At 40.8% G+C, this 23247-nt stretch overlaps 1 protein-coding gene across 8 annotated transcripts in view; it reads left to right on the top strand.

Annotated features, from left to right (window-relative positions):
* The window catches only part of GTF2I (general transcription factor IIi), a 56804-nt gene that overhangs the window by 20643 nt on the left and 12914 nt on the right, over nucleotides 1-23247 (top strand). For 3 of the 8 annotated variants that reach the window (XM_079955470.1, XM_079955471.1, XM_079955475.1), the window contains exons 11-24: nucleotides 986-1045; nucleotides 1880-1936; nucleotides 5334-5396; nucleotides 9751-9852; nucleotides 12120-12185; nucleotides 13472-13655; nucleotides 15282-15340; nucleotides 18173-18244; nucleotides 18821-19004; nucleotides 19645-19703; nucleotides 20313-20384; nucleotides 20755-20938; nucleotides 22743-22801; nucleotides 23091-23177. In XM_079955470.1, the coding sequence (XP_079811596.1) occupies nucleotides 986-1045; nucleotides 1880-1936; nucleotides 5334-5396; nucleotides 9751-9852; nucleotides 12120-12185; nucleotides 13472-13655; nucleotides 15282-15340; nucleotides 18173-18244; nucleotides 18821-19004; nucleotides 19645-19703; nucleotides 20313-20384; nucleotides 20755-20938; nucleotides 22743-22801; nucleotides 23091-23177 (1308 nt within the window). The remainder of the gene's footprint in view (nucleotides 1-985; nucleotides 1046-1879; nucleotides 1937-5333; nucleotides 5397-9750; nucleotides 9853-12119; nucleotides 12186-13471; nucleotides 13656-15281; nucleotides 15341-18172; nucleotides 18245-18820; nucleotides 19005-19644; nucleotides 19704-20312; nucleotides 20385-20754; nucleotides 20939-22742; nucleotides 22802-23090; nucleotides 23178-23247) is intronic. The other 5 variants (XM_079955472.1, XM_079955474.1, XM_079955473.1 and 2 more) reach the window with 5 other exon arrangements.

The raw sequence follows: 23247 nt of genomic DNA, 5'->3' as shown, positions 1-23247 counted from the left end.
AGTTAGATGTGCTGGTTAATTTTGCTCTGCACCTGCAACTAGTTAAGCATGTGAGAGTGAGTCAGCAAACTTGAGAGTGGGACTGCAACGCTGGCAGTGTTGGAGCATGTTGCTGCCTTGTGCTTCTTAAGGTGTTTGCTTTCTTTGTTGATGAGATTTGTTAGGGGTCTGTGAGTTGGTTGAAGATGTAAAGCACTGTTGGTAAATACAGAAAATGGAGGGTGCGTAAATCATAGTTTTTGGCTTAAGATGGTTTTCAGGAAAAAAAGTGTATGATCTCTTTTCTCAGTGTTGGTCTGTTTGGTAGTGACAGATTCTGGGGGAATGCCATTATGTGGCCTTCCTGCTGCACCATAACTGGTTGCTACTTTAATGGCTGGGACAGTGATAAGACGGGAAATTGAGAACTGAAGTTTTGTGTTGGCTGGATTTGTAAACTGATGAACTGGAAGAATCGTGTGCTTCGCTTGGTAGAAAATGGAAGGTTTTGAAGGGATAGGTGGGACTTGGCAAAAAGGGAATATTTGAGACTAACTTTGGCTCAATTCAGATACCATACCAAACCAACAAAGCTTAATTGGTTTGCTTTGATGTCTGGTGAACGCTGACTTGTGAGCAGCTATCAAACCCAAATCAAAAGCTGTAATTTGAAGTGGGCTGAAAAGTCATTGTTTGTGCTACTATGCTTTGGAGTGATGAATTGTTTGACCATAGTATGTTGCTCCATCTCCAGACAAGCTGCCCTAAACTGCAGCTTGCCTTAGTGTTAACTAAAGCCATGTTTTGGCGGATGTGCGAATTGAGTTGCTGCTTGTTTCACAACAAAGAGCTAGATGACCCTTGGAATTCTCCTCCATGCTGTAATTATATGAAACAATTCCTATTTTGTTTCTACGGTTTCTTTATCCAGCTGAGCATGCTCTTGTATCGGGACGGGAAAACCTTGGGAAGCGATTTTTTTTATGGCTGTCTTTGTTTATCAAAGCAGGTCCTTCAGAAACTTCGGCGATTGATGAGAAAATCGCCATGGCAAAGTCTTACACAGGTATAGCAATTCACTTGTTCATCATCACAGTGCTATTTCTCACAACAGCATTGATACCTCAGTAGCCATGTTCTGCCTGCCAACAGTACTGTTCTCCAATATTGGTTTCAATAAATGGCTTGATTTCCCCCCCTTCGTTTCGTGAAAGAGCTGTAATTCTACCCTGACCCTAGTCTTGTTTGACTTTCATTCAGGGGACTTTTGCCTACCTAGAAGTACTGTGAATTTACTGTTGTTGGGCATTCAGACCCTGTAAGCTTATGTTTTCTATGGAAAATACAGAAAGGCCTTTCTGTTCCTATTAAAATGAAATCTCTGATAAAAATTGTGTCAAATAACATTTTGATCAGACTTATTTTGCCACATTTTCCATTAAATGTTGTTGTTGTTGAGTCAGGAGGGAGAACAGTTATGAATTATGAAGGAAAAGTATTGAAGGCTTTATGGCAGAACTTGGAAGAATTTTGTTCCAGCTTCATATTTATGCGCCCCCACACATGTTTTCAAACGTTGTGCTATCCAAATTGTGTCTATGTTTTCAGCAAGGCTCTTCTGAACTATAGATGGCCTAATTGTGTTTGCCTTTTGCGAGGAGTGCACTCTGCCAAAAAAACATTTGGTTTTATGTGAAAGAAAATGGGAGCAGAGATTGGTTGACTGTCGACACAGACTCTTTTTTGAAATGATCCTGCTTGAGATGATGGTGCAGTATGGGCCAGGGTTCACTGGTCCATAAAATCTCTACTCCGTTCCTTGGGATACTAATTCTGAAATTTCAAGTGTTGACTAGTGCCCTCCTTATTCTTATGATGGTGTGTTTATATTTGTCTAAAGGAAGCAACCAGGGTTCCGATTGCAGTGAAGGAACAGATGTGGAATTGCCAGTAGAAGGTTAGAGATATGTAAATTTAAAAAAAATAAAAAACTCTGGAAAGCTTTTTTAAAAATAATAATAATAATTAAAAGAGCACTTAATGCAAACATGTCCATTGTGTTCGTGTCTTGCATTCTTTTTTCCATATTCTACATGGTTGTATTTTTATTTTCATCCCCTTGAGTTGTGATCCTGCATGTTTATTGTGGACAGCTATTGAGAAGCCTTTTGCAAGATGAACCCCATCTCCTTCTCTTTCCTTCCACACCTTCCAGTGAGCTATAGAAGCTGTTGAAAAAGAGCTAATAAAGTTAGCATCCTACTGCCTTCTTCATGACTGTGGTGGCTTTTGCTATATGTCACACTTTTCCTTAGGAGGTCTGAGTGAGTAACAGCATTACCCAATGTGATATGCTTGAAAGCATGAGGACAGCGTTTGTTTTTGAAAGTAAGACAGTGATTTAAAGCTCTAGACTTACAGTGACCTCAAATCTTGTGATTTCTAAGCCCCTCTTTTGGTTACTTTTGAAGGGGACGAATTATCTGGGGCTAGCAATGCAAGGTTTGGTGCAACAGAACATGCATTTATTTACATCCTGAATATGTCAGTGTGGGGTGAAAAACAATGTGCAAAGCCCTTCAGTTCATGCTGCTCCTAGTTGGAATGTTTGTTAAGTAAGTTACTTGCCTCAAATCTTATGGAGATCCACTGCCTTCCTGAGAATGTGAATCTGTCCTTTCAAAAGGAAATGCAAAATACACTGTTGATTTGAATGATGTAGTTTTGGCAGAGCCACTCTAAATAGGCCTGAATATCAGCTCTGCCTGACCTCCAACAGTTCTGAATTGCTTGGCCACAACTTCACCTCAGAAGAGTATTCCACTATTTTTGAACTGTCATTGAATCAGCTCTGTACTGGGGTGTGGCTTTGTGAAGCTTGGATTTAGTGGATATATGGATGAGGTGGGAGTGCCTTTATTTCCTTGCAAAACACGAGGAAATTAAATTGCCAACTTATCAACTAGTTTCTAGCTCAACCTATGCTTACTGAACCTGGAAATACCACTGGAAGTGCTTTTCTTGTTGAAGTATGATACCTCTGCTCAAACTAATGGTTCGTTCTGTTTTGTTTAATGTTATTTTAAAGTATTATGTGTTTCCTAATCACATTTTGGATAGCTGAAGACTGCTCCTTCCAGGGTTGTATGTTTTTTAAAAATTGTTTTGCTGGACTCTGTCTGCAAACTTGATTATTATTTTTTAAACCTGCTCAGCATCTGCAAAGAAAAACTGCAGATGCAATATGCTTTAAAAAAGTGTTTCTGAAGTCTGTGAGAGATGGGCAGTTTAACTGGTGAAATGGGAACATTATAGAAAACCTTTTGAAGGTGTATGCGTTTTTAGAGACTGTTAAAGGAATCCGTGTCTTAAGGGATATAAGTAGAATGTTATTGTCAAGGAGCTGGATCCAACAAAGGTCTCCTCAGAGTAAGACTAACCTTGAATACAACTCACAAACCTTTCTCTTGTATGATCTCTTTTGTATCATGAATACTTTTGGACATGTGTTATACACGTGGAGATTGCTTCCTTGCCAGCTTTTGACTCTTGACTTGACGACTTGATGTTATCAGTACAGATGATCCCATGGAAGAGAGATTTTTGGTCAACTGGATGGATTCATGGATTAGTATCTTCCACTGTACACTGTGGTTACTTAGAAAAGAAAATCCAAGTACAATCACTTCTATAAGAACTATGTTGTGTGAAGAAAGTAGAACTAAAGTAGCAAAATAACACATTGATTAGTTTATCACTAGTACAGAATTATTTCAGCACTTCAGAAGCTGGAACTGAAAGCTGGATGCAAATATCTCTGATGTGAACTACCCTACACCTATCAGAGAACTTTCTATAAGGTACATTGTGGTATAATTTCTGTAAAATGATGCTTAACTGAAGGCCAGTAGAATTAGATTTAATAGGGTAACTTGAAAAAATATCCTCTTAACACTGTGTTGCTAAAGTTCATAAACCTGTTTGCTAACCTGCCTGTCTATCTGCTTTACACATCCCTATTTGAACAATTTATATAAAATTTATGGCCTGAGAGAGAACTGGTTAGAAAGCTGTTTCACAAACTTCCTGTTAGGTTGCTGCAGGAGTGTCTTCCTATCCGTGAGCGACCAGACAAGTGGCTGTCTCTGAACTTGTTCTTAGATACCTTGGAATCAGCCAGCTATGCCTGCTCACACAATTTTTCAGTATCTTCATTAGTTATGATCGTCTAGATCCATCTATTGGGCTAGTAGTGAAAGTGGTGTACTCAGTTATGTTGCCTGTAAACGCATCCAGAGGACAGCACTGGCAAATTGCTGCTATGGATCTCTCAAAATATCTTTATCTTTTTGGGCTAATGAGCTTTTGAATCCAATCCTCTTCTTGCTCTGTGTCATTTACTTTGAATAAACAGTTGAACCTTTTTTTCAAATTTGAGGAAGGATGTTTCAATGGATGTGATGGAAACAGACCTGCATGAAGCTATTGCCAGAAGACTCATTTGCGCTTTTATTATGGGAATTCAGAAGTTGACAAAGCAACTTAATGTGTTGGTCAAACCAGTAGTATTGCAGCAGCGGAACTAGATTACAGTTGCTGGTGGGGCTCAATACACTGGAACCTTCCGCTCCAATCAGCAATTTCAAGTGTCTTAAGAGTTGTCCTTCTGGTTGCTAATGATTTGATGTGCTTCCTTACTTTGGCAATGGGGGTAAAAATGCACTAAGAGCAGCATGTTTTAGGATGCACTCCATGTTGGTGGTCCCACGCCAGCCAAAATTCCATTTATGTTGGCAGGAAATCCAACCTCTCACTGAGATATCGTCGCTTTGTGAAAAGTTGGTTGCTATAAACATCTGGAGTTAACGTGAAAGCAAGATGTTCCACTTGCTTATTTGGATCCATCTTGCCAATTGTAGGAGATACTCATTCCATCAATGAAAACTTTTGACTGCGTTTTATTACACAACGTTTTACAAATACTATTGTATTGTAACATTTTCAATTTGTACACATATATATTGTTTTAATTGTATTGTGTGAAAGAAGAGAGACTTGTAAACATAGTATCTTCAGCAATGAGTGAGAAAATGTTTGACAATGAAAAGATAAGTGAACCTATTAGAAGGCAACTCTCAGCAGCTGCTGCATCTGTAGCTTAGCACTTAGAAATCTCCATTTCCTTGGCAACATCCCATAGGACTTGAGGCTTGTGATAAAGTATTTTGGCCTCTGTGTTTGTGAGTCTCTTATTCATAGTGCACCACACACTTGTTGATTCGCCATTCTGGAGTAAAACTGCTCTTCCAGTTCCTGCGCCGTTCAGACTTGGTTTTTTGTTCTGCTTTTTTCAGATTCTTCTCAACATGCCACTTCTGAAACAAGTGAGGATCCTGAAGTGGAAGTGACCATTGAAGGTTGGCCATTTTCTCAGCTAATACTATTTTGCTCACTTGTTTCAGAAGAATCTCAGTCATGTGGCGTTGTGCGCATCTCCTCTATATACCCCCCAAAAAAGCCTTTCTTGTATTGTAAGATAACATTTGCTGGGCAAGATAGACTTAAATGATTGAAAACAAGTTGTCAACATTTTTAAAGGCATCTCTTAGAGGTGTCTGTATTAAGAGTGCATGTGAAAACAAACCAAATTATTCAATTAGCTGGGATTTTTGTTTTTTGTTTTGCTTTTCAGAGGAAATAAGCAAGAGTTTTGGGCAGACTATTTTATTTTGATACACTTTGTTGGGTGATTATTATGGATGTGGGAGTTCTCCAAAGTGGTAGGAGACCTTGTTGGAGGATCAGCTTGTTTAGGGAATACAGCGACTGAAAGGTGTTGCTTGCCTGTTATTCCTAGGATTATTTGGGTCTTACAAAACTTGTAAGGTGGAGGACAGATAGGCAATATATTTTGGCAAACCCTGTGATTGGTTTGGAAAGTAGAAAGTAAATTGTGAATCTGAATACCTAGCCTCAAAGTTCTGAGTGCTGTATATTCCTTAAGCAAATCTTTTGTGTTAAATCTCTCTCCTCCTCTCCCCACCCCCCTTCGCTTCTTTTGTAAATCTCCACTTGTGTATAGCAGCATTTGTTAGTTTTTAAACACACCAGTCTATAACAGGTAGGTAGCCATGGTGGTCTGCCGTAGTCGAAACAAAATAAAAAAATTCCTTCCAGTAGCACCTTCGAGACCAACTAAGTTTGTTATTGGTATGAGTTTTCGTGTGCTACTGGAAGGAGTTTTTTTATTTTGTTCAGTCTATAACAGACACTATGCTACACCTCAAAATAGGAAGTAAAGCAAATGAGATGAATTACTAGAATGGAATATTTACATTAGGAGGACTTCCTTTCCTATTTAGATTTTGCAACTTCTAGACCTTGCTACTAGTAAGTAAGTTTTTGGGTTAATCTGTTAAGGGGTTGTTGATAGAGCTTCCAATAGTGCTTCTAGATTATGTGGCTATTCCTCTTGCCTGTATTGTGAGGTGTTCCTTATGTCATAACAGCGAAGCAGTAGTCATATTTCTCAGTTTGGGGTGAAGGAGGCATCTGGTAGGGTGGGTTAACTCCTTTTGAAACTCAGCCCAGGCCTAAAGGTTCCTCGCTCAATTCATTCTGTGCCTTTGCTCAATACAGCCTTTCCTCTCGGCTCCTCCTCTGATTTACCTTGCCTGTGAACTGCTAGTTTCCCCCCGACCCTTTTCCCTTCCTCTTCCTAGTCTGCTACTCCAGTTTGTTGTTTCTTTTTAATAATCTTTTATTGCCTTTTCTTCCTTCATTATGGCCCCCTTGGGAAAACAAATGGTGACATCCACATAAAAAGAAAGGAATTCCATATGTCAGAATGGGGAAGCCGACTAAGCCAATCAAGTGCCTGCTGTAGCTACTACAGAGCCTCCCACTGTGGGCCTCCACCGTGTACTGATTCATTCTTCTCCAGAACAACTGGAGTCTCTCTCCCCCCCCCCCATCTCCCCATGCGCAGTCCTATCAATGACTACCACTATCATAGGCTCAAATGCACTCGCAAACAACTGAGGAGTGAAGGAAACACATTCCTCCTACCTCAGATGGAGCAGAAAGAGGGTGTGAAAAGGGGATTGTCAGAATGCCATTTTTCCCTTCTCTCAGCGTCTTTGTGCCAGGCAGCATTTAGGGATTGGTGAACATACTGTGGCATCTCTGCTACATCATTGTTATCCCCATTGCTTCTTCAGGTTTACCTACAAGCAGATACATTTCCAGTATACTGTAATGGCCTTGGGCCTTGGCTTGACCTCAAGAGTTTTCACGATTTCAGTTACATGGCATGCATATATACCATTATCTTGAAGGCCTTCTCCTTAGTACATCTTGGGTCAAGGCCCACCAGGACTTAATAGGCAACAGTAACCCCCAGCAAGATCATTCCACAAAAGGTGGAAACTACCTGTCTCCATGCAGGACACTCCAGCACCTGAGAGCTGGTTCATCTATCTTTCACATAAGAGAACGCAGAACCCCTCTTGGACCTCAGACTCCTTACATGTCACAAAATGATGGATCTCTCAGCATGAGCCTATACCCTGGGCCTGATTATTCATACCTAAGCCATACAATAGCTGTATGGCTCAAGGCATGCATTTTCTTGGCCTATGATGCTCAGTTCTTGGAATGAACTAGTTCACTTGAAAAAAGTTCATTGATGAACTTCACTGGCAAATGCTGGGACAGAGCAATGGGAGCTCACCTTGTCTCGTGGATTTGACCTTGTGCCTCAGGGCAGCAGTAAAAAGTTTTTTCAAAAGCTGTCAAGGGTGAACTTTTTAATTTATAAAAATTGCTGTTTGAACTGATCTCATTCCTTTTTAAAATGGACTTTCAAAGCAATAGTGATTCTCAGCGAAATGTCATGACATGCTAGGCCTGTCATACGTCAGGTTCTCGGGTGTGAAAATGTCGTCAGCTCCAAAAGCTTAAAATCACTTAACATCAACAATTTTGGGGTCTTCCTAAAAGAAGCCCAAATATGGCAACCCCATGACATACTCCACAAATAGCAGCAGCTTCCATTTCCGCCATAAGGAACTTTCCCTCTACTTTCATTAAACATTGCAAGTTGGACTATTTGGCCTCTGCAGTGGCAGCCTTTGAGAGGAGAGTACTCCAGCACGATTTGCTTCCCTAAGTTCAGGGTTGCTGAGGTATGCCTCCTTCACCCCAAACTGAGAGGAAAACATTAGACGGAATGTGAAGTTTCCTTCTAGTTTGGGGTGAACAAGACACCATCCAGCGGGCTGCACCCTATTCTGACCAGCAGGTTGATTCACGTGTAAACCTTTGCAGTTCACTATTTCCTGGGGCCTCCAGCTTGACCTTATAGAGTGCAAAGTTCCATGCTCTCTTTTCTGTCATTTCTCCTGCGGCTCTACGTTTTCATTTGCAATTTTTCGTCATTCTGTCTTGAGCACAGCCACAGGAAACTGGGGAAGAGCCTACAGGACTAGGTTAAATCTCCAAAAGCTGGCCACATATTCCTTCCCTTCCTTGGTGAAATGAGGAGCTATGCTATTCTCTTGGATGCCTCATTCACCCCAAACTAGAAGGGACCTTCACAGGAAGTGCCCAACATTAGTTTCTCCATATGAGGAAATTTTAAAAGCCTGGTAGCGCTTCCTGCATAAGGAGCTAAAGGAGTTGTGTTCTATCAGCAGTGGCAGGTTTTTTGGGGTATATGCTTGATTGCCTTGCACTATCTGTTTGAAGACGTATAACTCAAGAACTCATAGACCCTAGTTCACTTTTAGGGCCCATGCCCTTCAAAACAGCATTTTTCTCTCATTTTCAGCGATGAGAAAACTAGCCTTAGATTTTCTAAAAAACAGTGCAAAACAGTGCAGTTCTTGTGATATAACTTTCTTGTATTGATGTTGATGGACAGTGATTGCACAGTGGCATGTCTGTTGCCTTCCCTTTCAGCAGCTCTTGCACTAATTTTAAAGTGGGGGATTTGTGAAGTAGTTTTGGGGTTGAATGGAGGAGGGCTGCTGAAAGGACCACTATTAGGGACACTAAAGTGTGTTTATCTGGCATTAGGGCGTCTGGCATCTATCTTTCTCTCTTTCCCCAAAAATCTTTTAAGTGATGTTTGCAACCTTAAATATCTTATTCAACATTCTTACTGTAGATACAGCAGTTTTCTTTTCTTTTTTCTTTCTGGAAGGGATTATCTATTCCTGGATGTAACAGTCCTAGCCAGTTACCACTGGAATCTTCCCAACCTTTTTCCAGTTGCTTGCAATTTCTATTTATGCAGTTGATGCTGGAATAGAAACCAATTTTTCCTCTCTTCCCCCCCACCGTCTCCTAATTATTTCCTCTATGTCATGCTGTTGTTGAACCACTGGATCTGGGAGAAGCTTTATCCTATGATCTTTATGATACTTCATTTTCAAAATCATCTGACCTGATGTAGTATCCATTATATATTTGGTACCAGTAGGGTTGTTGGGTGTCCCTTAACTATAGAAAAGGGCCTCATTTAAAACATGTTGGACAATGCTGCTGTGCATATTCTAATTCCATTAGCATAATTTGAATATTAAATGAGAAATTTGGATGCCAGGCTCTGACCATTCAGCGTAATGCATGTGGAATTTTTTCCTCTAGAATAATTCTCCTCCTCCAACGGCAAATAATTTTGAGTTAGAACCATAACACCTTGAAAGACATTCAGGCATAACAGTAACAGCAGCCATGATGCATATATCTGTATTTTTCTGTCTGAAGATGATGACGACTACTTGCCACCTCATAAGAAGACAAAGAGCACAGAACCAGTCAACGATGCTGCCAATTGTGGAAGAAGAAAAGCTAGAGAATTCAATTTTGGTAAGTTTAAGAGTAAAATGGTTCCTAATCTTCTTCGCGGTTTTGTTGGCCTGGCTCCTGTTGGCTAAGGTATATTCAAGCTTTCACTTGAATTGGTACTGAATATGACTGTATCTCTATTTGAACATATGAAACTGCCTTACACACACACACACACACACACACACACACACACCAAGCCTGAGACTGTTCTGTCTAGTTCTGTGTTGTCCAACAACAGCTCTCCAGGTACAAGTTGTTTCCAAAACCATAATATCTGAGATGCTTTAAGCTTGAAGTGCCAGAGCTTGAATCTGGGATGTTACACGTAAAACGTATGTGCTCTGCTATGGTGCCGCAACACAGAACCCCTTGCCTTCAGTACCATTAGATCTTGTTTCTCAAAGTGGAGGTACCAGCAGAAGGTTTTCCTGGGATGTCTTGAAGATCCGGGAGACTTGTGTGGGAGGAGACATTAGCCCCTTATTTTTTTATTTTTTTAAAAAATATTTTTATTGGTTTTTCAATAAATGCATCTTTTATTAAATATCTCTCTAACAATTTTCCATTTTTTTCCTGCCCCACTTCCCTGGACTTCCCTCATACTTCAACTTCATTTTACTTTCAGTTTATTTATCCTGCGTATTATTTCCCCAGTTAATTCCTAATACATTTACATCTAATTTTTAATAATATACATTTGTGAATGTTTACTCAAACCCTGCCAATGAGTCCACCTCTTCATGTTGTCTCTTCATATATATTGTAAATGGTTCCCATTCTCTTTTGAAGTCTTTGTTGTCCCTTTCATGTAATTTATCTGTTAATTTTGCTAATTCTGCATATTCCATGAGATATTAGCCCCTTAAACACCATGATTTAATGCGCTGTGCATGAGCCTCAGTAAATCTGAGCAAAGTGTCAGGTTCATACGCTGCCTTCATCCTCTTGCATGATCAGGGACTTCTGCCAAGTTTAGTTTCCCTTTTAAACAATTTCCACTTTGTATTTCTTTTGAACCAGTTGGTTTAAAACGGCTTGTTTTAAGTTCCTTAACATGCCAGCTTAAAAATGAATGGTTTGAAACAATGGTTTTGTTTAAGTAGGGTTGCTGGTTTAAATGTAGCACTAAGCTGTTTTTTTGTTTTGTTTTTTTACAAAATGCAACAAGGCTTGTCCTGGGTGTTCAGGGGAAGTGGAAACCTTATTCTTTACTTTGGATCATTGAGGTCCATCCACATAGCACACCCATGGTTTAGTATTATGTGTGGATGTGGCCACTCTTGCAGAAATACTTCTTCAAGCTTACTTGATCTTTTACGTCAGTAGAACTGAGGAAGAAGGGAAAGAGAGTTGGTGACTGGCTTATCTGAGCAAACTGCCCAGTAGGCTGATCGTGGCAGAATGCATGAATGGTTTGAGGATGGGCTACGCAGAATGAATATCCTTGGAGTTTGCTGTTTAATTAGGGACTATTGTCAGTCTTGAGACAGTAGTAGCTTGAGGAGTCTGTAATGAGTCTGGCTTCTGTGTGTGCCTTCCTTCTTTCATAATGATTTCCTAAGGCTTCGGATGTCTGACATAAATATGGTATAGAAGTGCAAAGCCATGAAATACTCCAGTGCATCAGTAGTTTGAATGTGGATGCCTTGTGTCTTGCTTCCTCTATTTTCTTTGAGAAGTGGGACATGAATGTATTAAATCAACCAGCACCAGGACTGGAATAATGATGGGGGGCTGTATGGTTCTTCATATGACCTCTTTAGTTAAGACTTCTGCCAATACGGCTTCACACACTCATTGTAACTCTGGCCTTTTAAGAAACCTCCCAATTAAACCTTTCAGGCTCTGAATTAAAATAATTTGTCAACAGCTGCTTCAGATCAGTGTAAACCACCATGGGAGTGAGCTACTGACTGTAGAATTGCTGTAGAGCAGGCATGGCCAAACTTGGCCCTCCAGCTGTTTTGGGACTACAACTCGCATCATCCCTAGCTAACAGGACCAGTGGTCAGTAATGATGGGAATTGTAGTCCCAAAACAGCTGGAGGGCCAAGTTTGGCCATGCCTGCATAGAGTAATTATGGACAAAGTTTTTAGCTGCTTTTGCCCAGCAATATGTATATAATTTTGTCTTCAGAACGTATACAGATGCTACTTTTAAAGCGTTTAGTGTTTTGTAATCATGCATGAGCAACAAGGCGAAATGCATAATCCAGAATTCAGCAGCTTGATATATTAAAAGCTTGATATATCTTATATTGGGATAACATTATTTTTCCTTTCAGAGAAATGGAATGCCCGCATTACAGACTTGAGAAAGCAAGTTGAAGAGTTATTTGAAAGAAAATATGGTATGTGTACGCACTGTATCCCTGACCCCCTTTTAAAAGCCATTCCTAGAATTTGAAACTCCCCAAACTTTTTTTGGAAAAAGGTTTGAATTCCCCACTCCATAGAGTCTGAATTCTTTTGGCATGTTGTCCTGCCGTTGTCCAAGGACTGCCAGTGCCAAGGGGTGTTTGTAGCCGTGTTGGTTCTGCAGAATTAGAGAGTTGGCAGTAAGTACAATGATATCTCCTTTTGGGGAGTGGGGTAAGTAGTGTTGGAAGTTCTGCAAGCTGTTACTTCTGCAGCCTTTGGTTCTTAACATTACACATTAATTGTGATCTGTATTAAGAATAAAATGTGGTACCAAAAAAAGGGGGGGCTGCAGTCTGCAACCTGTGTAATGTTGCTTATTTTGTGTAACTTAATCGGTTTCAGCTAATCGTCCGAAAGGGCAAGGAGTTTAGCTCTGTGTTGATTTCACTCTTCTGGTTTCTTAGATTTGCTGGGCTTGATCACATAGTTCATAGTCTTGTAGGCTTAAAACTTTGCTTTTTTAAAAGTTGGAGGAGGATTTCTGCATCCTTCCTGTATTTGAAAATGTTGACATTATAGGTGGGCATACAACGTAACTACAGATCTGCAACATCTAGATCAGTGGTGACTAACAAATAATCCCCAAGGTATTGCTGGGCTCCAATGCCCATCAGCACTAGTTAGGATGGCCAAAGTCATTGATGATGTGAGTTGTGGTCCAACAGTATCTGTTGGCCCACAAATTAGCCACCCCTGGTCTTAATATGTGGTAGCATATGTTTGCATATAGCAAGTAAGCTACTTATTTTGGGCATTACGCAAAAATTGTGTTGGGTGATAATGTGATCCACTGTCAAAAATCTGAAACCATGACTTGAAGTTTTTATAAATCATGGCTTGGGACTGTCTGTGGTTTGATGGGGCGTCTGAGTTGACAGTTCGTACTTAATGGCTATAAATCTTCCTCTGGGAGTCCTGGCTCTGCACTCTAGCTTCCATATGGGGACAGAAAATAAGCACAGATAAGCAGCTCTGAACTGTTGTACACTTTGGAAGCTCCAACTAGGGCTTGTGTTCTAATCTATGGTTAGTGCAAATTAGTTTGGTGTGGGGTTTGAGTTGCACTTACAAGGCATAATCTCTTCCTCTTTTATATAAAGCAGGTTTGATTGTATAGGGTTCTGCTAAGTGAGATACTGCATTTGATCTTTCGAAACAAGAAAGTTTGCAGGCAGTTCTAAGCCACGCTTAGTGTGTTTTTCTTTTTATATTAAAGCTGAAGCTATTAACGCAAAAGGCCCCGTGACTATCCCGTATCCACTCTTCCAGTCCCATGTTGAAGATTTGTATGTGGTAGGACTGCCAGAAGGGATTCCCTTCCGGAGACCCTCCACCTATGGGATCCCTCGCCTCGAAAGGATTTTGCTGGCAAAGGAACGGATACGATTTGTGATTAAGAAGTGAGTAAGTTGGTTTAAATTAGAGTGTCCACAAATGCAGGATTCACAGTATCTTTTTCTGTAGAATTGCTCATCAATTATAACCTCTCTCCCCCTCATAATATTGGCACTTGGGCGGGGGCTGTCTCAGTGAAATTTATTAGAAGTAGATTCAAGGCAGAAAAAAGATATCATATAAGGGCTGTGTTCAAATGATCAAACCTCAGCTTAATAATTGTTGAATGATTTAAAGTTGGCCTAATATCCCAGCTTGTTTGGAAGCTATTAACCATAGCTTCCCATTTTGGATGTTACTGGATGCTGTAGTGAACTGACTTCCTGGCTTGTTCTCTACTTGCATGGGTGGAAAGTGAAGCAGCTGCATGTGTGTGCGCAGGAGGCTAATTCTCATCTTGGCTCAGTGCCAAATACAGAGCTTGCAGTCACCAGATGCGGTGAAGGGCAGGGAGACAAATTCATGAATGGGAGTTGCTCTATTAATGGTTATTACTATACATGATAGCTGGACAGAACCTCTGTGTTCTGAAGCACTATGCCTATTGGATGGCAGTTGCTGAAAGAGAATAGGGTTGTTGGCTTCCCAGAGACATATAGCTGGCCTCTGTGGAGAACAAGACACTAGACTTGATCAACTTTTTGACTGATCCAGCAGAGCTGCTTTTTACATTCTTACAGCATAATATTTGCTTCCATTTCATGTATTTCTGCAGTGTTATTTATTTAATGTATTTTTACCCTGCTGTTCAGTAGACAAATGGCTAAAGTAAGATCTGTAGTATGCAAGGCATGTCTTGCCTTGCAGCCCTACAATTTAAAAGACATTTTGCACAAGAGGGATCAGGAAAATGAATAAAGGCAGGCACCAGTTGATAAATTGTGTGGTAGTTCTTATACCCTGAATCGAAATAATTCAAGGTTATGCTACCTTGAATGGAAACAATTCAGCTATCCCATCTCTCCCTCTGCTGCAGTCAGGTGGAACCAAGTATTGTTCAAATAATCAGAATATATATTGGGGTGCTGCTACTGCGGATTCTTCTGTGCGGTCTTCAGATTTTTGCTGATAGACCTAATTTTATTCAAGCTTTGAGATAACCAAATGTTTGTTTTTGCCATTGGTTATTACTGTCAAATTATCACCATGGCGTATTGTATAAAGTTTCTTGCGAGATTATTCTGAAAACACTTGCTCTTTAATAAGTATGAGGCTCTCTGATCTTGAAAAAAATGTACACTACCCACCTGTAAGTTGCATTTTCTGTAAGTACTTCAGAAAATATTCCATAGCCAATAAGACTTTAGCAGATTGCCAACTAGAAGTGAAGTTTTTACCCTGTCACAGTATTATGACCTTCATGCTTTAGATATTGTATTGTATCCCATGCAAGTCCTCCTCAGAGTTGACCTATTGAAAATAACATGAGTAACTTGAGTCCATTAATTTCAGTTGGCTACAGCCATTGGCGATTTCTGTTATAATTTGTGTATCCCTCCCATTCCTGTTGGTAAGATGGGGTGGGGGGAGTATTATTTGATGGGTGAAATAATGGTTGCTATGGGGTAAAAGTAGTGGTAGTGTAATAGTAGTATGTTGATTCACAAAAAGATGCCCTAAAATGTTTGCAGGCATGAGCTGCTAAATTCAACGCGAGAAGATCTACCGTTAGACAAACCTGTTGCAGGAGGTAAGAGGGGTATGTGGAGTTGGTGGCTGTGTTTATTTTGTTCATGGATTGTGTTTATGATGGCTGCCCAACAACATTGTGCTCTGAATGGCTGTCCAAGATAAAATACAGTATTACGTGTTCTAAAGACAATTGCAGCATAAAATTTGCTGAGAGAGACCTACCGTATTTTTCGCTCTATAACACGCACCTGACCATAACACGCACATCGTTTTTAGAGGAGGAAAACAAGGGAAAAAACATTCTGAATGAAACAGTGGATGTATCATTTTTGTGCTTCATCACATGCAGACATGTGATCTGATGGTTAATTTGGGGTGACCCAATGCAAAAATCCTGAGAATCCCTGTGGATCCATGTTTTGTAGCCACGTTTTTGCACCATTGCAGCCCCAGGCAACAGTGGGTGCGTGATTTTGGGGGGGCAGGCTGTAGCCATGGACATGCTATGTGCTCTGATGGTGAATTTGGGCTGACCCAATGCAAAGATCCTGAGGATCCATGTGGATCCATGTTTTGTAACCACGTTTTTGCACCATTGCAGCCCCAGGCAACAGTGGGTGCGTGATTTTGGGGGGGGGGCAGGCTGTAGTCATGGACATGCTATGTGCTCTGATGGTGAATTTGGGCTGACCCAATGCAAAGATCCTGAGGATCCATGTGGATCCATGTTTTGTAACCACGTTTTTGCACCATTGCAGCCCCAGGCAACAGTGGGTGCGTGATTTTATGGGGGCAGGCTGTAGCCATGGACATGCTATGTGCTCTGATGGTGAATTTGGGCTCACCCAATGCAAAGATCCTGAGGATCCATGTGGATCCATGTTTTGTAACCACGTTTTTGCACCATTGCAGCCCCAGGCAACAGTGGGTGCGTGATTTTTGGGGGGCAGGCTGTAACCATGGACATGCTATGTGATCTGATGGTGAATTTGGGGTGACTGAATGCAAAGATCCTGAGGATCCATGTAGATCCATGCTTTTTATCCACGTTTTTGCACCATTGCAGCCCCAGGCAACAGTGGGTGTGTGGTTTTTGGGGGGCAGGCTGTAGCCATGGACATGTTATGTGATCTGATGGTGAATTTGGGCTGACCGAATGCAAAGATCCTGAGGATCCATGTAGATCCATGCTTTTTAACCACGTTTTTGCACCATTGCAGCCCCAGGCAACAGTGGGTGCGTGATTTTTGGGGGGCAGGCTGTAGCCATGGACATGCTATGTGATCTGATGGTGAATTTGGGCTGACCCAATGCAAAGATCCTGAGGATCCATGTGGATCCATGCTTTTTAACCACATTTTAAGTGGGGAGGGAAGGAAAAACACAGAAGGGACAAGGAGCAGGAGAGGGGTGTGCAGAGAAGCAGCTGGCTAAGAATGCAGGAGAGGGGTAGGGAGGAAAGGAAGGCAAAGGTTTTCCCTCACCTACCCACCCAAGCCAGCCAGCGCGCGCGCGCGCTCTCTCTCTCTCTCTCTCTCTCTCTCTCTCTCTCCCTCCTGCATGTTTTCAGCTTTCCCCTCTGCTTGCCTGGAGGGGAGGGGCTTTCCCTGCTCTTTGTTCCGTTTGAGCAAACACAGCAAGGAAACAGAGCTGGGTGGGCAGTAAGACCCTGAGGCAGAATGCAGGAAAGCAGCCGCTTCCTCTTTTCAAGTTTCCCTTCTAGGAGACGTGGGATTTGATTTTTGCCTGCTTTTTTTTGCCTCCTCTCGCACCAATTAGCTCCAGGGACCACACATTCGCTCAATAACACGCACAGACATTTCCCCTTCCTTTTTAGGAGAAAAAATCTGCGTGTTATAGAAGGAAAAATACGGTAAATCCAAGTTCACAGCATAACTAAAAGTACAGTCATACCTCATGTTGCGGCCGCTTCAGGTTACGTGTTTTGTCCTGCAGCAACCTGGAATTACTGGAACGGGTTACTTTCGGGTTTTGCCACATGCGCAGAAGTGCTAAATTATGCCGTGTGCGTGCACAGATGCGGCACTTTGGCTTGCGTCAGTTCTGTGTTACGGACGGGCCTCCGGAATGGATTCAATCCATAACACAAGGTTCCACTATACACAACATACAGTCAGTTGAATAAATGTGTTTAGGGTATTGCAGTTGGGTCAGATTTGACAAAGTTTTCTTAGGTGAGCTGGATAGTAAATTGAGTGAAGGCATTATTGGTTGTGGCACCTGTCTGGCACTCTTTCCTCCAGGTGGCTTGCCTGGCATTTGTGCTGCTGCTGTTTTGGTGGCAGATGAAGACTTTTAAAAGAATCTATTAATCCTTCCTTTAATACTTTTTAATGGCTTTAATGCTGCTTGTGATTTTTGTTTTATGATTGAATTGTATTTGATACTTAAAATTGATCTTGTATATATTTGCAAGCCATCTTGGAAACATTCGGTGAAGGGCAGAAGAATGTTCCAGTGAACAAATTAAAACAATTTTCATCTCTTGAGCTAGGCCTTAAGAGGTGAACCTTAACTGTAAAAATGTATTTGCTGGGTTGAAGTATAGATGTATTTGCATCTATTTTTTCTCTGCTTCTTTGCTGCCTGCTACCTGTCAGTTTGTGAGGGCTCCTAGGGACAACTTCCTTTTATGCCAGGGGTGGAGAGCCTGTGGCCTTCCAGAAGATATTGGACTCTACATTTCCATCTCTGGAGGCCTAGAAGTTTACCCCTTTCCTCTCTACTTTTATGCACTTGCCCTCTTTCGCCACTGTAACTCCAAGGGGGAAGGATGGCAAAGTCAATAAAGTTTTAGCAAATCAACAGTTTTTTAGCTTCAGAATGTTAAACGTTTAAACCAAATTCTTGTTTTTACCACTGATCACAGTGAAAGAAGAATGGTATGCCCGAATCACCAAACTAAGGAAGCTTGTCGACCAGTTATTTTGCAGAAAATTTGGTAAGTTCACTTGGCAGCAATTCATTGTTCAGTTTTGGTGGTGGTGGGTTCAGGGCTGGCATGCAGATCGCTTTCCAGTTAGCAACCACTAAAATTCAGTAGTTTGCTTTCTGTTTGTGGCAAAGAGAGTTAAGAATGCCTCTTAACATGTTTTTACCTTTTAACCGGGTCCAGTGGCATCAAAATGGGGTGCTCTCAGGAGCCAAGCTGCATCTGGCAGATCCAGGGCTGTCAAGACATGATCTGCGCCAATTACCTAGAAAGTGCTTGATTGAAGAGGGGTGCACAGGGCAGGAATGGAAATACACATCAATTCCCAATGCCCTTTTTCCTCTGTACCACATATGCTTGCGATATTAGACTACAGCAGAAGAGAAAAGGACATGGGGAGGCAAACTGCAGGGAGTTTAGCCGTAATTGGGGCAAGGCTCTGTACTCACCTGTATGTCCTTTCAGTAAGGGGTCCTTGTTCATAAAATGTATTGACCATTAGTTTAATTAAAGACTGAAACTAGGGTTCTTGTCTGAGTTTTTCCCATGTTGTGAAATTAAAAATGGTCTGGCTTCTTCTAACAGCTGAGGCACTGGGGAGCACTGAACCAAAGGCTGTCCCTTATCAGAAATTTGAGGCACATCCCACTGATCTTTTTGTGGAAGGTCTGCCAGAGAACATTCCATTTCGGAGTCCGTCCTGGTATGGAATTCCTCGGTTGGAGAAAATTCTTCAAGTGGGCAACAGAATAAAATTTGTAATAAAAAAGTAAGATGAGCTTTCTTTGCATTTCTGTTTTTTGAGATTAAATTTGTCAGTGCCAAAAAAATGCCAACAGTTTTTCTTGATGTGTGTTAGAGACTGGAAATATATCTATAGGAATATACAACTTTTGACGGGTTTGTCTTACTATCTCTGATTTCTCTAGCAACTTGTCTTGGCTAAAAGAGATCTGCTTCACCCTTGAATTTATTTCAAAGATCTAAACTGTTACTGAAGGATTGTTTTCTTTCTTCATTCTTACATTGTAAATCAACCCTGGATTGGAAATACAGAAAAGGTTAAATGATATGTGAAATAAGCAACCTTCATTTTAGATGGTACCCTTTTGTTAAAAAAACAAAACCCTATTATCAACCAAAATGCAATTCACTAAGTTGATAGTTTTATATGTTTCGAATGGGCTCTTGGAACCTTTGTATTTTGCTGATATCTGCTATTTTGCTTTTTAAAGTTCATTGTTTTGAGCTGGTACTTGATTATTATTTTTTAAGTGAGCTTCACAATGTAGAGATTAATCAATTAGTACTCTCACTTGGATAGTTCAAGGGTAGAAGCACTAAAGATTGTACAGTACAGACTACCTCCCTTCCACTATGTGTTAATTTTTATTTTTATTTAATTACAGGCCAGAACTGCTAACAATCACTCCTGCAGAGGTTACTCAACCAAGGACAAACATGCCTGGTAAGATGGGCATTTATGAAGTGATCAAATACAGACAGCATTACTTCCACCCACTACTTTATCACCCACATTATTGCTTGTTAGCCACCCTGAGCCCGGCCTTGGCTGGGGAGGGCGGGGTATAAATAAAAATTATTATTATTATTATTATTATTATTATTATTATTATTACTTGGAGAGATGCTTTTTCTGTCCTCCTTAATGTATTCAGCTGGGGGCACATTATCATCATTGGATCACCATCACTCATTGTCTTCGTTGTTAAAGCTAAATATGAGATGATATATCTGAAAGCATTTTTATCATTACTGTGATTTTCCTGCTGTCCCTTATTTTCATTAATCTAGATGTTGCCTTATGTACAGTGACTCAGATCATTAACAACAGCAAGTGATGCTTTGAGAACCCAAATGATCTGAATTTCCCACCATAGAGCAAAATTATAGCTTGTTCGCTTTCATTTCATAGCCTGCATCTAAGGATATGTATTTATACACATGCAAATCTGTAGGTTACATGTTTGAATTGATCTCTCACTAAGTGCCATCATTGCACGTTTACAGATGGAAGCATACATTATATATATGTGTATTTATTTTTAATTCCCAGTCAAAGAAGATTGGAATGTCAGAATCACAAAACTGAGGAAGCAAGTAGAAGAGATATTTAATCTAAAATTTGGTAAGTTAACTGTTGGATATTCACCTTGTAGTACCGTTGCTTGATGAAAATACTGTAGAAGTAAAAAACACAACTTTTTCTACATTGTTGTAGCATTTTGACCAATTGCCTTTATATATATTTTGGGAAAGGCTATATGTGTAAAGCTGTGAATTCAAGGATGCCAGATCTGGATATTAAATTATGTGTTATGACTACTTGGAAATTTTAATGATTTTCATGTACATTGTGTGAATTTCTTTGAGATTTATAAATGGAATATAAATATTTTAAATAGAACAAATAGGAGGGGGGTAGCCTGCATTTGAAAGCAGAACTTTGATGCCTAATGGTCTATTAAATCCCTGCCAACTTGTCACCTTGATTCTAGGACAAGCTCTGGGTCTGAGTGAAGCAGTGAAAGTTCCTTATCCTGTGTTTGAGTCAAACCCTGAGCATTTGTATGTAGAAGGTTTACCTGAAGGCATCCCCTTTCGAAGTCCAACATGGTTTGGAATCCCACGCCTGGAAAGGATTGTCCGAGGGAGTGGAAAAATCAAATTTATTGTGAAAAAGTAAGCTGGTGGTTAATCTCTTTACTATTTTTAAGTTTACAATTTTATTGCTTTACTGTTGTTTTTTAAAGCAAAAAATGCTTGTTCTGGAAAATCTCAAAATGCTATCTGCAAATGCAGCCTCAGTCTTGACTGATTACACCAACAGGGAACTTTAATACCTAGGTCTAAAGTGATGTTGCTGTTGCTGTTAAAATTTATATCCTGCTTTTCAGCATCTAGGTCTCAAAGCAGCTTGCAATGATAAAAATATATAAAATTTAGAAGAAATTAAACCCCAGAAATTTAAACAAAGAACACCAGGAAATTTCACAACATCAGAGAAGCATTCCTGATGTAAAGGCCTCCTGAAATAAAGCAATTTTAACCAGTCATCTGAAACTCAGCAGGGATGGTGCCTGTCTAAGTTCTGGTGGGAATTCCAGAGTTGGGCCCATAACACTGAAGTCATAACCTTGGTTGTATGAGTTGCACTTCTGGTCCATGGAGGACCACCAAGCTCCATCAGATGATCTCAGTGATCAATTTGGCATATACAGGGAAAGGCAGTACTTAAAGTATTCTGGGCGTAAGTTATTCAGGGCTTTGCACACTAGCAGAAGAGCCTTGAACCTGGCTTGGTTGCAGATGGGAAGCCAGTGCAAGTCTTTTAGCAACAGTGTCACGTGTTGGCAGTAGCCTGCTTCCAGCATCAGTCTAGCCACAGCATTCTACACTTGCTGAAGCTTCCAGACCAGACTCAAGGGCATCCCGCCATAGAGTGTGACACACTAATGGTTAGTGCTATTTCCAGACGGCTAGATAGAATCATGGAACCATAGAATTGTGGAGTTGGGAGGATCATCTGCTTCATCTCCCTGCAATGCAGGAATCTTTTACCCAACATGGGGCTTGAACCCACAACATTGAGATTAAGAGACTCATGGTCTACCAACTCAGCCATACTTCACTGTGGGATATCATGGAAATGTGAAGCAAGCTTACATGCAGGATGGATGAAACAGACATTCAAGTAATCATTCTTAAGACATCAGTCACCTTTGCAGGGGGTGCTATGCACAGTTTATGTGTGTCGAAATCACTGATTTCAAATGTGTGAATATGACGGCAGCATTTAACTTGAGGGGTTGGGCAGGTGGTTATTAGTTGCCAGGTTCCACTTTTAGAACTGTAGCCATTGGGCCCTCTTAACAAGATCATTAGAACATGTCAGGTAGACACACATAATTTTGAGTGGCTGTTGCATTTTGCACATTTGGGCAACTTAGAAATTTCATATTTTATCTCTGGAAAATAGCTGTTGTTAAAATGATGTTGAAACAGATATTAATATTTGGGTATGTACAAATTGGAAAGTTACAACGATAACATCTACAGTTGCCTCCTCCCTCCTTAATTATAATTAAAACCCATCTCTTACTGGAGATCTTCCTCCCCACTCCCACCCCATGTAGCTGTTATAGGATTCATATGGTTTTTACAAGGGGTTCTGTCCCTGCTTGTATTGCTCGCCAACCCCACCCTGGTGACGGCTGCCTGGGCCTCTCACTTGCTTCCCTCTGCCATCCCGCTTGGAGATTTCTCCCCTTCATTCTTCCCCCTGTTCCCAGGCAATGCCAGCAGCAACAGTTGCTTGCACCGCCCACTCACTTGAGGCTTCTCAGGCTTCCATCACCCTGTTTAAACTTGGCTGTAGTTGTGTGTTTGCTTGCCAGCATGAAGATGGACGAGTACAAATATTGTATGTAAGATACTTGCATTGTTATGAGAGCATCCTGTTAAAAATGCATTTTCTAATTTATAGGCCAGAACTTGTCACCTCTTATTTGCCTCCTGGATTGGCTAGTAAAGTGAATACTTCGGGTAAGTGACTAACCACCAGTTACGAAGGAAAGGGATGTCATCTTTACGCACCGCACGGTGTTTGAGTTTTCAAAGCAAGAGATCTGAAATCCAGCAGGTGTTCTCACATGCTTCCTTGACACAAAACAGATGGAGTAAATAGTTTGGAAACTAGCATAAGCATTTCAAGAAGTCTCTCTGCCCCATGCCGCTTTAGGCATGCTAGTTAATTGTGGCAGGGGACACTGTCTGAAACAAGCATATCTACATAGAGCTTTATAAACAATAAACAAACTTCCTTTCTTTTTAGAACCCCAAAGTCCGAACAGCTCAAACTCTGCACAAAGTCCTGTAAGCAACTCCAAGATTCCAGAGATTGAAGTTACTGTAGACGAAGGTATGGACTTGGCTAAATATGTTTGCTTGAGAATAAGTAGCTTGGCTTGTACCGGTTACTGAATGAGGGT

The sequence above is a fragment of the Podarcis cretensis genome (assembly GCF_951804945.1).
Source record: "Podarcis cretensis genome assembly, chromosome: 15".
In the NCBI taxonomy this organism is placed as follows: Eukaryota; Metazoa; Chordata; class Lepidosauria; order Squamata; family Lacertidae; genus Podarcis; species Podarcis cretensis.
Note: the sequence above shows the minus strand (reverse complement) of the source record. Positions and strands in the feature narration are given on the sequence as shown.